Source organism: Mesocricetus auratus, unplaced genomic scaffold, assembly GCF_017639785.1.
Source record: "Mesocricetus auratus isolate SY011 unplaced genomic scaffold, BCM_Maur_2.0 Super-Scaffold_100004, whole genome shotgun sequence".
Taxonomy (NCBI): domain Eukaryota; kingdom Metazoa; phylum Chordata; class Mammalia; order Rodentia; family Cricetidae; genus Mesocricetus; species Mesocricetus auratus.
Genome location: NW_024429189.1, coordinates 102421637 through 102434682, shown reverse-complemented (window position 1 = coordinate 102434682; position 13046 = coordinate 102421637). Strand labels below are relative to the sequence as shown.

At 41.1% G+C, this 13046-nt stretch overlaps 1 protein-coding gene across 14 annotated transcripts in view; it reads right to left on the bottom strand.

Annotated features, from left to right (window-relative positions):
- Positions 1-13046, bottom strand: part of Plcb4 (phospholipase C beta 4) — a 375454-nt gene that overhangs the window by 63791 nt on the left and 298617 nt on the right. For 8 of the 14 annotated variants that reach the window (XM_040746359.1, XM_040746367.1, XM_040746358.1 and 5 more), the window contains 6 exons: positions 12781-12860; positions 12209-12293; positions 9994-10084; positions 9011-9106; positions 5079-5182; positions 785-820 (listed from right to left, as the gene is read on the bottom strand). In XM_040746359.1, the coding sequence (XP_040602293.1) occupies positions 785-820; positions 5079-5182; positions 9011-9106; positions 9994-10084; positions 12209-12293; positions 12781-12860 (492 nt within the window). The remainder of the gene's footprint in view (positions 1-784; positions 821-5078; positions 5183-9010; positions 9107-9993; positions 10085-12208; positions 12294-12780; positions 12861-13046) is intronic. The other 6 variants (XM_040746361.1, XM_040746369.1, XM_040746362.1 and 3 more) reach the window with 3 other exon arrangements.

Sequence of the window (13046 nt, the reverse complement as noted above, 5' to 3'; positions counted from 1 at the left end):
AATTGTCAAATGGGTCAGTCTGTGTACAGCTGGCCCTATCGTCTTATGGAAATCCAGTCTAAGCACAGAGGGTCCCCATATTCCTTAATCGTGAATAGTTAGGAAATAACAAGACATATCACTCCAAATGCATCAGGGCCCCACAGACAGCAAGGCAGAATTTCCTGTTCTTTGAATCGTAAGGATCCAGAGACAAGGCAATTCTGCCTATGATTGAACAACGTCATTCTGCCTGTGACTGCCATCAGTCTCCACATTATATAACAAAGCACACGAAGAGTATAGAAGAAAATTAAAATGTAATATACTTAGTTTTCACAGAAAGGCCAATGTCTGATACCACTGAATGAAGGCTCTATAAGGCATGCAGTGTGAAACTAACCTTTCATAATGTCAGGGTCATGGGAACCAAGATCACTTTTCTACTACGCTATGACACGGCTCTGTTGCACTACTGGTCATTTTTATGTTCATGTGTAATATGTTAATGATTATGAAACTTTCTCCTTTGACTGAAATCTCAGTCCACTTAAGGAAATATCTTGTGGTATTAGACACTTTTAGGAAAATTGTCTTACCTGCCTTAGTTATGTTTTAAATCAGATTTAATAGTTTTATTGGTATGATTTTTTTCCCTTGAAGTCTTATAACAAGATGAATCAGACATGTCAATGCTACACCTGGAAATGCTACCTGTGCTACTGCATGGGCTAGGAAGATACCAACACTTAGTAGAGGATATTAAATATGAGAAGGCTCATGGGCTTGAGAAGTGTTTTGTTACCTTTTTGTTGTTTTCATGTTCAAGGTCATCTGAGGTCTAAATTAGAGAAAGAAAATGATTTGTTTACCTCTCTAAAGGGCAAATTTCCAAAATCATTAGCCCATACTTATGTAAGTAAACATACATAGACTTATTATTCTATTTGTTTATATGGTAAATTGTGGATGACATAAAGCCATCATTAAAAACAAATACTTCAGATATGCTAAGCTCACAGATAGTAAGCTTATTTTAGAAGTTTTAGTTTGGACACTTCCCTCCTCTGTTGACCGTCTTCACTTAGATGCTTCACTACAAAGCTTTTACTAAGGATTGAGGCATGAAGATTGAAAATGGACTACCAATGTGGCCACCTTCCCTTAAAAATGTAAAGGGAAGCACAAATGGTCATTTTCAGTAAGTCAGCATTCATGTTTGTGACCCTGCCATGAAATCATTGTTTGCAGTCCCACCAAAAGCATATGGTGAAACCCTAATTCCAGTGTGATAGAGTGATGATTCCCAACATAATGATGGCTTGATTTATGGTTTTTTTGTTTTATGAGGGTGTGAAGTGATAATCATTCAGTGGAAACTGTATTTTCAGTTTGATTTTCTTTTCTTGGCTATGGATACACTGTTTGATATCCTCTTGTGATGCAGGACGTGGATCCTTGTCAGCCACATAATGCCAAGGGTAAATGACCAGAGGTCAACAGAATACTAAATCGCTAAGCTATACTGTTAATTGTATTAGATGCATGTTTAACTTACATTTATAACATTTTAGAATGTATTTATTGAATGAAAAATAAAAGATCCAGAGTCAGATATTGGGGTTCAAACTTCTAGCTGAAGAATAGACAAGCAAAGTATTGGGCCACTAGCTAGCTCTTACCACTACCTCAGGCTGAGAGGGCTGATAGTGCTGCCTCTCCTCAGCAAGGCTGGAGAATCCTGACACTTCAATATCTTCTTATCCTCCTTGATACTGAGTCTTCCTGTTTTCAGTGTGGCTGGAGAATGAACACCTGATACTTAGCCTTCCTATCTTCAGTATGGCTGGAAGATCAAAGCCTCATACTGAACAGTGAAGACCCTGCTTCTATATTTTATACCCCTCTAGTACTGGGATTAAAGGTGTGTGATCTGTTACTCTTTTAGACAGATTCAATATCATAAATCCCTGGGTGGCCTTGGATTCAGAGAGACTGTCTACTTCTTAATCCTGAGTCCTAGGATTAAAGGAGTGTACCACCATCTCCTAGCTTCTGGCTGTGGGGATTAAAAAGTTGTGTGCCTGGCTTCTATGACTTGTGGCTGACTTAGCTTTCCTAATCGTCAGGCAAGCCCTAATAAATCATAAATAATATACCACTACATATTTATCATAATCACACTGTAAGTCAAGACTCAGAACTTGGAGATGGGGCTTGTGGGAGGTAATTAGGTTACAGGATGGAGTACTCACAGTAGAGTTAGTGCTCTTTTGAGAAGTGATAAAAAAATCTTACTTTCCCATTTTCTTTTCACAGTGGCAAGATATGCCTGATAAGAGAGTCTTCAAGAACATATTGGCTGGCACCTTGACCTTGGCACCCACCCAGAAAGCACCAAGAAATACATTTTAGGTATTTGAACCAACCAATCTGATATTTTATTATACTAGTATTGGGAGATGTCATTCTGTAAAAATGTGTCTGATTGGTTTGAATAAAGCACTGTTGGCCAATAGGGAAGCAAGATAGGTGGGACTAGGAGTCGAGGAGGATTCTGGGAAAGAGAGACAGAATGCAGCCTGCAAGAGGAGTAAGAGGTCCGGACCCTTTTCTCCGGTAACAGAAATACTTAGATTAACAGCTATGGGTTAAATACTTAAGTCAGAGCTAGCAAGTAAGAACCAAGCAAATGGCCAACAGCTTTATAATTAATATAGTATCCTGTGAGTTATTTGGGGGTTCAGACAATGCGACAGAGCCAAGGCAACTGGCAAGGAAGACTACACTCTACATACTAGCCCAACCACTAGCCCAGCCACTAGCCCAACCTAAGACAGAACTGACGAAGACTATAGTATATCAACAATCTTGAATCTTAGTGGCTATCTGTATTCTCAAAGTAGTCTCAATGCCTTGTTATCAGATTTTAAAAAAATCTATCTTCCTACCATTAAACCCTCCTAAATCACATCTTTGCCCACTGTCTTCACAAAGCAAGTATCCCTACTCTATCAAGGACCACGTGTTCACAGAGCTATGATCTCATATACTCTCACCTTCTCAAGGAGTTCCAAGGCAGCTAGTGCTCTTAAATTAAACATCATCTAGTATCAAACATCATCTGGATTCTAAAAGAGCTTCCTTTCCATACCTCACATTTCCTCTAGACACTAACCCACTACTTGTTCCTTTCAGGGCAAAACTCTCAAAGGCAGAGACAATGCCTATTCCTTTCTGCCTATCTGTTCCCTGCTCCCTTTACTCCAAGCACGCTACTGAAACTTCTCTTCAACTTGCCAGTGATTTCTATGCTACCAATCTAGTGGGCACCAGCCTTCGTATCCAATCACTCGACAGCAGTCAAAGCCCATAACTGTCCTTTTCTCTTTTGTGTGGCTGCTAGGGAAGTCTTTATTTTTCCTTCTTGGATCCTCTCCTGTGAGGCCACTTCTGACTAGGGCTCCACTCAGGCCTTCTTTTTTAACTCTCATGACTCATATCTGCTATTTCCAGGACGTCAAACATTATCTCTTGAACTTAGTTCTCTTGTTCCACCTCTCTTCGATATACAGGGGCTGTGATATGAGTGATTATGATAATGATAATGAGGATGAAAGCAATGGCAGCATAGCAGAATTACTACTACCCTTCCAGGGTCTACCATGTATATGTCACCACTGCAAGGTCATTGAGTCTTTGGTAAAAGCCTGATGAAATAGCCATTATTACCCTCAGTTTTCAGATAAGGAAACAAAGGCAAAGAGAGGTTAAATTACTTACCCACGGTTATATAGGACGTGAGGCCAGGGAATCAATTCTCCTCTTGGTACTTCCACTGGAATAGCTAATAGACATCTCCAGTTGCCTGTCCCATTTGAAACTGTGGAGCCCTTTCTCACGCGTGTTTCCCACTCCAGTAAACAGTACCACTACCCTGCTCCTCTAGCAAGGATTCAAGGTCATCTTGCTTCTCATTCTCTTACATTCTTGTTCAATCCTCCATCAGAAATCTGAACCATTGTTTACTTCCTTCATACCCAGTGGAACATTCTATCCTCTCCCTTTCTAGCTTAACCACTAGGGGATCTTTCTGACTAATTAAAAGCCCTATGTTTTCCATACTTCTATCCTACTTTTCTCTAAAGGAGAGTCCATAAAGGTTATCATAATCTTCTATTAGCTTACGCTCTCCCCCTTTTAAAGCTCTATGTGAAACAAACCATGTTTGACGTAAGTTTTTAATATCTCACAGAAACAGCCAAGGCCTTAAAGCATTTCTCTCTCAGTACATCTCATCTTGCTCCACTCTACCGGCCATTCACTCCACTCACATCATCTTTGCTCTTTCTTGTGGTCCTCCTGAGTGGAATATTACTCTCCGTTTCTCTGCATAGTGAATCCATCTTTCCTTTTGGGGTCTGGTCTCCTTATTCCTGTCACCTCATTTTGTCATTATTCTCTTCTTTAGTACTCATTTTTATTTTCATAATAGTACTAACCACACACGGAACTGTACAATGACTTGACTCTTCACTCTCTGTTTACCATTCCTTCTCCTAAATATAGGAGACCTATAGAAGCTACCAAAAGGCAAAAGTAAGTACACTTTGACCCTTTTAGGGCAGTATGCCCTAACAACTAGTAGGAACCTAATAACATTATTTTCTTAGCTTAATGGCTACAAACCTCCTATACTTTTGTTAGGATAAATTTTCTCACCAGATGGACCAATTCTGTATTGAGGCTGGATTTGGAATGCTCAGTGTTTATTTTCCTAATGGTCCCAGCAGGCTAACCTCTGGCTGTGGGATACTTACTGTATCCCCACCCACCAACTATACTTCAATAAACAGTGGTATTTTAAAGAGCCTGACCAAAATGGGTAGCAGCCAGTAGTGGATAAAATTAATAAATAATTTGGAGGTCTTTTTAAATGTAATTGTGAGTGTCAACTTCAGGTCATACAGCAGAGAGTTTTGTCCTATATAATTAGGAAAGACACAATACATGGTTCTCCTGTGGTTGTAACAGTCCAAAAATTTCACAAAACTACCATTCTTAAAAATCAAGAAGAATAGGGACACAAAGTCTCTGACCTTCTTGACGCTGTTTGCAACTGCTTCCTTGTGACTGAAGTCATCAGCAGACAGTTCACTTCCAAATTTGTACTCAGGGTGGGCTTCTTCTTCTTGATCAGCTGCTTAACAGACAGAAAAAGAAAACAACTATGAAGCCAAAGTACTCCCAGTCACATCCTGCCCATAATGCCTGGGAAAACATGAGAGATGGTTTCCATGACCTACAGCATGTAACCAGGATTTGGAAAGCACCTGCTGTCACTATGGAGTCTATTTAATTTAGGGGCACTAAAGAACGGAGCTCTTATTTTACTGAGTTACATGCTGACAAGGCACTGACACATCTGTCCATACTAGAGCTAGTATACAATGGCATAGTTATTATTAAATTTTTTCTTGTTAATTTATTCTATTATTTCTGCAGTTTGTCTTACTGGAGTATAGATCAGTAATGCCATACATGCATTTACTTATCTTCTTTGAAATTTAAGCTGAATTGAAGAACCGTTTCTAAATTTTAGGATGGACACAAACACACACAGTCATATCAATACATTATTTAAATATTGTTTTACATTATTTTTCTAAATCTGAAAAATACAGTTGTTACATACTATATTTTCAAAGACAGCTGCACTGATATCTGACCTGTCACTTACCTGCTCTCTTCAACATGGATAGCCCTAGAACAGCTTTGATGAACAAAGTAGAGACTAAGAGATACACCAGGTCCATGCATAGCACTGATTTTTTGTTTGGTTGGTTTTTGGTTTTTGGTGACATGGTCAGTCCTAGCTGTCCTGGAACTAGCTCTGCAGATCAGGCTCACCTCATTATCACAGAGATCTATCTGTCTCTGCCTCCCAAGTACTGGGATTAAAGGCATGCACCGCCACCTCCTGGCCCTATTCATAGCTCTTCAAAACTACAATGGCTCCTACTTCCTGCCTCTAGGGCCCAGGTTCTTGGATGCTAAAACTTAGTCAACCTGTTCTGAGATGCTGAAACTACATAGAGGCCACAAGGGGAAACTCTGCTTGAAAGACCTAACTGAGCTCCACAGATCGTTAAATTTATGAGTAACCTTGTCTAACTTGTCTATAAATCATAAGATAATGCCAAATCCAGATGTTCACCTGCTAGCATTTGTATGAAAACCCCAAGGAAAAACAGCCAAATGGACCACGGTGGCTCATAAAAAATCATAAAAGGTAATTATAAACCATAGTTTGAGCCTCCAAATTTGGATAATGCAATATTTAGTAAGATATAACCATTATATGAACTAACTGAATAATATGAGAGATCTTTTCTGGCTGGTGGATCCTCTCTGCCTTTCTTCTACCCAGAATTTTCTTAGTCTGGTAGCTCCGCTTATGCTTCCTGCCTGCCTACTGCCAATTAGCATTTTATTAAACCAATATGAGTAACAAATCTTTACAGTGAACAAGAACGTTATCCTATATCACATCCCCCTTTTTTCTTTTCAAAACAGAAGCCTGAATCTACTCTCCTTATTTAGCCTTCTTCTTGACCATTATTCATAACACCTTGTAACCACACACTAAACAAAGACAAACATCCACAATCCATCTTTCGGGAATGTGGGTATAATTTTCTAGCTTGGCATTTTTGACACTACTAGGCACAGAGAAACATAAGAAAGTCAAATGCTATGTTTTTCTCTGGGACTGGAGTTAAACCAGATTTATTAATGGGGTCTCTCTCACAGTCAGGATCCTTAATAAGGGACAGTGAGTAAGATTAAGTCATTCTGACAGTTTTTAGGTTTAGCCTATGTATCTAACCTCCTAAAATCAGACATAGTTCAGATGTGTGGGCAACCAAGTTTCTACCAGTACTTAGTCCCAAGTCAGTGTGTTCACCCATGTCTCTGTTATGTCAAGTCAAGTTCAAGTCATTTGGGAAGATAATTGTCAGGATACCTGATCAACAGATCATTATCTGAAAACATTCCAAACTTTCAAATGGCCCATGGATTACTTCATTACTAATTATTTTATCCTCATTTTTCAGTGCAGGGAACTAAACCCAGGGCTTTGCTCATATGCGGCAGATATGCTATTCCTGAGCTACAACCCCAGCACCAGTTCTAATCAAGACATGACGGCTGGCTATATACAGAAGGTAAAATAGGTGATGGTATTGGGCGTTGGTAGCACACTCCTTTAATTCCAGCACTTGGGAGGCAGAGGCAGGCGGATCTCTGTGAGTTCGAGATCAGCGTGGTCTACAGAGCGAGTGTCAGGATAGGCTCCAGAGCTACACAGAGAAACCCTGTCTCGAAAAACGAAAGAACAAAACAAAAAAATAGGTGATGGCAAATCTTCAAGTATTTTAAGTAAGGCTGCCAGGAAGTGTGGTGAGAAAGTTCTTGCATATTAGGCCTATGCTGTATCACTGAGTTATACCCAGTGTAGCTCATTAATAAGTAATTAAATAAAATTTTAATACATGCTTTGACTGTTAAGTTCACTTTGTACACATCAGCCAGTCATTTCATTAGAGGTCTCTTACCTTATGTTCCTTGTCTCACTGCTATCACTAACAAGACTGAAGTTCATGTTTTCCTTTATAGGAAGGACTGTTCCTTCCTGTTCCAAGGGTCCATTCAACTCAAGGCCAAGTCTTTGACTGTGAATCTTTTCTGCAGGACTTGGTGCACAATGGGAAGGGATACTACTAGGCTACTACCATCCTCTGTCCAGATAAACTGCAAACAACAGTACCTGAGAAAAATACCAACCCTCCCAAAAGATTACAGCTAATCAAAAAAGTACTCCTGAATAGTAAGCAAGATGTCATCACTATTCTAAGGGATTCATTAAGAGAGATTACTCCTTTTTTATTTCTAATATAAACATTTTTGTAACGTGTAGCTTGAAATGATAACTCATTACTGTGCATGTGTGTGTGATATGTCTGTGTGGAGGATGTTTATGTGTGCTAATGAGACTATGTGAAAGAGGCTGTGTATGTGCCCACAGCATGCATACATGTGAAGGTCAAAGAGTACATGCATGTGGAAGTCACAGCATACATACATGTGCAGGTCACAGCATACATGCATGTAGAGGTCATAGTGTATATACATGTGGAGGTCATAGTGTACATACATGTGGAGGTCACAACATGCATACATGAGCAGGTCACAGAGTACATGCATGTGGTGGTCACAGCATACATACATGTATAGGTCACAGAATACATACATGTGCAGGTCACAGCATGAATACATGTGAAGGATGTGAAGGTCACAGCATACATACATGTGGTGGTCACAGCGTACATGCATGTGGAGGTCACAGCATGCATATATGTAAAGGTCACAGCATACATACATGTGCAGTTCACAGCATGCATACATGTGGAGGTCACAGCATGCACGTATGTGGTGGTCACAGCATGCATGCATGTGGAGGTCACAGCATACATACACGTGGAAGTCACAGCATACATGCATGTGGTGGTCACAGCATACATGCATGTGGAGGTTACAACATGCATGCAGGTGGAAGTCACAACATGCATACATGTGCAGGTCATAGCATACATGCATGTGGTGGTCACAGCATGCATGCATGTGGTGGTCACAGCGTACATGCATGTGGTGGTCACAGCGTACATACATGTGGAGGTCACAGCATGTATGCATGTGGAGGTCAGAGAACAACCTTGGTTGTCACTCCTCACCTTCCACCTTTTTTGAGAAGGCTCTCCTGGTTGTTTCCCACTACTTTTGTCAAAGTATCTGTCTCACAAACATGCAGAAATTCTCCTGTCTGTACTTCCCATCTACACAGGCATTGCAGATGGTCATGGTAAGCCTGTGGCTTTCATGTGGATTCTGGCTCTTCAGACTCAGGTTCTCATGCTTGCAATAATAAACATTTCACCCATGAAGCCATTTCTCCGGCCCCACAACTCACCACTTTCTATCTCCTCTTCATTGTCATCTTCTAAGATGTTAGCTGGGGCAGCTGATTCTCCGGCTTCCATCATGCTTTTCAAAGCTTCAAGCTGTTCTGTTAGTGAAGTCAAACAAGGAGATGGTAACAGATGAGAGATCACTAACACTGAGGACAGGAAAGGGCAGCATATCACATGGGCACCTATAGGCTACGCTCATATCTTACCCATTCCTACTGCTTGTGTCTTTGTAATAATTGTGAAGCCAGCATGTTACATACACAGGAGGAAAACTTACTGGACATGGGTGAGTCACCTCCCATTTCTGATTGCCAGGTTTGGAGAAGGAGTCAGTATGTAAAGATAGATATCAAATGTTCACAATTGATGAGAACCTTGTCTAGACCAAGAATTAGGAGCAATAACAATTATATGGCAGAAAACTGCCATGCGTACTAGAGATCAACTGAGATACAGAATAAGAGTATTGCAAGCAGTGCAACTGGGAAATGAAACACTAGAAGCAAGTAGGAATCAAATTTCTCTGCATTCTAGAACTGGAAAAACAACAAATGGCTAAGTATAATATACAAAAACAAAATAAAATCACATTCTTTTCTTTTAGGAGACATATATGTCAAAGGGGGTCCATAAGCAGCACTATGAATATTCTGGGAGAAGGGATTTTCAGATGCCACCAATGTGAGTATAAATTAATTCAACTTTTATGAGCAAAACTGTGACAAGAACCGTAGCAATACAAACACTGTTTTTACTTCTTACTGTTCCTTTTGTATTTCAGCACATAAGCACATGAATTGGTGCTTCCCACTTCTTGGAGCAGTTGTAGAAATTAAAGATAAATGGGAATGTAGTGACATAGCCTGGAAAGTAAATGTAATATCGACATCCCACCCTTCCCTTCTCAAATCTGCAAGTAGTTCTAAAACACACTTCACCTGGAGAGCTGAGCTGCCCAAAGATATATGCACATTTGACTTACTTTTCTCAACTTCAGGTTTCAGCCTTTTATTTTTGATGAGTATTTTTCTTTTGAGGTCATTGGGGGATGGCAAAGGCCTGCCTGGTTCAAGCTGGAGATAGACAGAAAGAGCTGTTAGTGGCTTCGTTCCTTTTCCAGCCCAGAAGAGTCCCGAAGAGTCATACTAGCCAATGTCCACTAGATGTCAGTCTGCACAACTCTGCTTTCATACTCCTCACTTCAATTCACCGAATCCAAGTCATTGAAATAACACTGCAAACTTGGAACCCCTAACTTTCTGGGGTATACAGACTGGACCCAACATCCCTAGTAGGGTGGGGTCTGATCTGAGTGGTCCTGGGCATGCCAGTCCTGCTGTATGGTAGGCCTTTTAAATTTCAGGTTCTTGAAAGGCCCTAGATCGCCCTCCCTCTGCACCAGATCATAGACTAAGCCTGTTTTCTCAATAAACCAACCTGGGATTTTAACAGGGTCACTAAAAATGAGAGATGTTTGAATTACATGAATTTGCACTTCACTCTGGCTTCCGTTTAGGTTATTCTCAGTGATCAGTGGGATGGTCCTCCAACTAATTATTCACTCCCTACCCACCCAGCTACACTCTTACCTATGCATCTTTCCACACAGCCGCTGATTTCAGGACTCATTATTTTAACCTATGAATGACATACAAGTCTGCGTCTTGCCTTGTGAAGACCTTTAATAGAACCTTGCCTGTCGCAGGCTGTCTGCTGGAACTGGTCCCTTCCCTGGGGATGTATATGTCCTTTCATTAAGAATATAATGGCCTTTCCCCAAAATGAAGCTTCTTCTCTTGCTCAAGAGAACAGGAAGAGGGTCCACGCTAAGGGTTGTCTCTTAGTATTGAAGCCCTCAGAATCAGTTTCCTAGACAAGGATTAGCATACCATAAGTTTATTTGAGAGCTGGCTCTTGCTGACATCAACAGAGGGGTGCAAAAATAAGAAAGAGAAGAGAGCCGGTGAGGGGCGGGCACCCGAGGGTGGTGCGCAGGGAGGTCCTGCTGGGGAGCCCGAGGGACAGAAGAGAACAAGGGTTCAGAAGTGGCCCCCGGGGATGCAGAGTACAGGGACTGGTGGGGTGCTGATTCTCAGACCCTCTGGCCTGTCTCTCTTGTGTGAGGAGAGCCTCATCAATGACCAGAGGTCACATTCCAGCAAAAAGCTGTAGACAGTGTCAGCCAGAGCCAGGCCAGGGGGTGGGGAGAGAGGGAGTGCTGGAAGGACATGGGCAGCACCTGCCATGACGCTTCAGCAGGCTGCAGAGTCAGGAGGGGAACAAAGTTTGCAGCCTCTCATGTGCCTTCAGCTGCCACACCTGCCTTTGGGAAAAATTCAGGGTTAAACCAGCCAAGTTACTCCTGTAGCACAAATCCCATCTCGTCATCTACTGCCCTGTCCTCCTCCTATTAGACAATGTTCCCATGCTCTCAGGAGGGCTGAACACCTCAACAAAACACTTTAACTTCAGGAAGGCTTGTTTCTGGTGACACCCTGCTACAGTGCATCTTATTCTCTTGGGCATTCTGTCTCCTGACAGAAACTCAAGGAACTCTAGGAAACAATTACACACATGTTCAGACTTCATAAAGGCCTTCTACAGACATAGTAACAGCCACTATATGAAGCAACTGTCAGGTATACAATGAAGCTCAAAAAAGGCCATGTGACTACATCTGAGTATTTATTTTGGAGTTGGGAACTTGAACTTTGGATATTATGACATCAATTTGGAGAACTTCCCACAGCAACAGGCTCCCAAGAGGTCTGTACTCTGGGTGCCCGTTTGTTTACCTGGAGGGCTTTAAAAAATACACCTGCTTGTGCTGGGTCAGTTAGAAGCAAAACAACATTGTAAGGGGGGCGGGGGCTAGCGCAGGTCTTTTTGCAGGTGTCCTAAGTGACTCAGTATGTGGCCGATGCTGGGAAGCACCACGAAGCCTGGACTCTTGGGATGGAAGCTTTATGAAATTTAAACATGAAAGTCCAAGAGCATCCAGATGAAACCGAGTTACATGTTTACTTTATGCTCCTCTCGACATCCCTCTGAAGCATGATAAAAGCTTTTTGTACCAGAGAATCTAAATAAATATGAAAATCCTTAGTATTCGTCCCCCAGTGCTACTTGACCCCTGAAAAACACATTTCAAAACAAATCCATTCATGCTGGAAATATGGTTTACTAAAAATACATACTGGATGTGATTCCAGTGCTTGTTTCAACAGGAGATCCCCAAATAGATCTTCACAATACTTGGACATCTTGTACTGTTGATATTTGCTGGGGAGAAAGAAGTGGCATTTGTAAATTCAAATGTCCATTAACTCTCCAAGAATGAGATATCCATCCCTATAACTAGAGGCTCCTGCTTTGCAAAATTCAAGGCTGTTTTCATAACATTAACTGGAGCTACACTCTTAAGTACCATACAAACTTTAACTGGTGCAACTTAAAATTAAAAACTGGCAAGAAAAATAGAAAAATACCTTCCAGGTTTTTGCCAAATTTTCCATCTCAAGCAAACTTTAAATTAGGTGCCTCATTCCTGACCTTTCATTTGGAAAAAAGCATTTCTGAGCCGCAAGAAGATGGCTTCTTGGTGGGCAGGGTTGGAAAAACTGTCCTGGATGGAGGATTATTTGCTACTTAGTCCATCAACAAGGAAACTACTGTTATTAAACAAAAAAGAATGAGCAGCAACAGGATGAGGAACCAGAGATCTGAAACACCATCAAGTAGATTCATGGAAAAGAATAAGCGTTTATACCTGCAGTGGTTTTCAAAGGAGAGAATTACAGGGTACTCTGATGTGACAAATGCTGTTTCCTTGATGGCTTGGATTACATCCTTTAAAGACAAAGAGTGTTTATGAGAGAAAAGAACAGATGTGTTTAAGGCACCTGACACTATTCAGAAACCACTAACCAAGCATTACAAGAAAGTCAGCTTTGCCAGTTCTGACCCAGAGAACACATCTGCCAAGACACCTCCCCTGGGGAGACTCAAGAGGTTTAGGACATTGCTTTTCAAAGC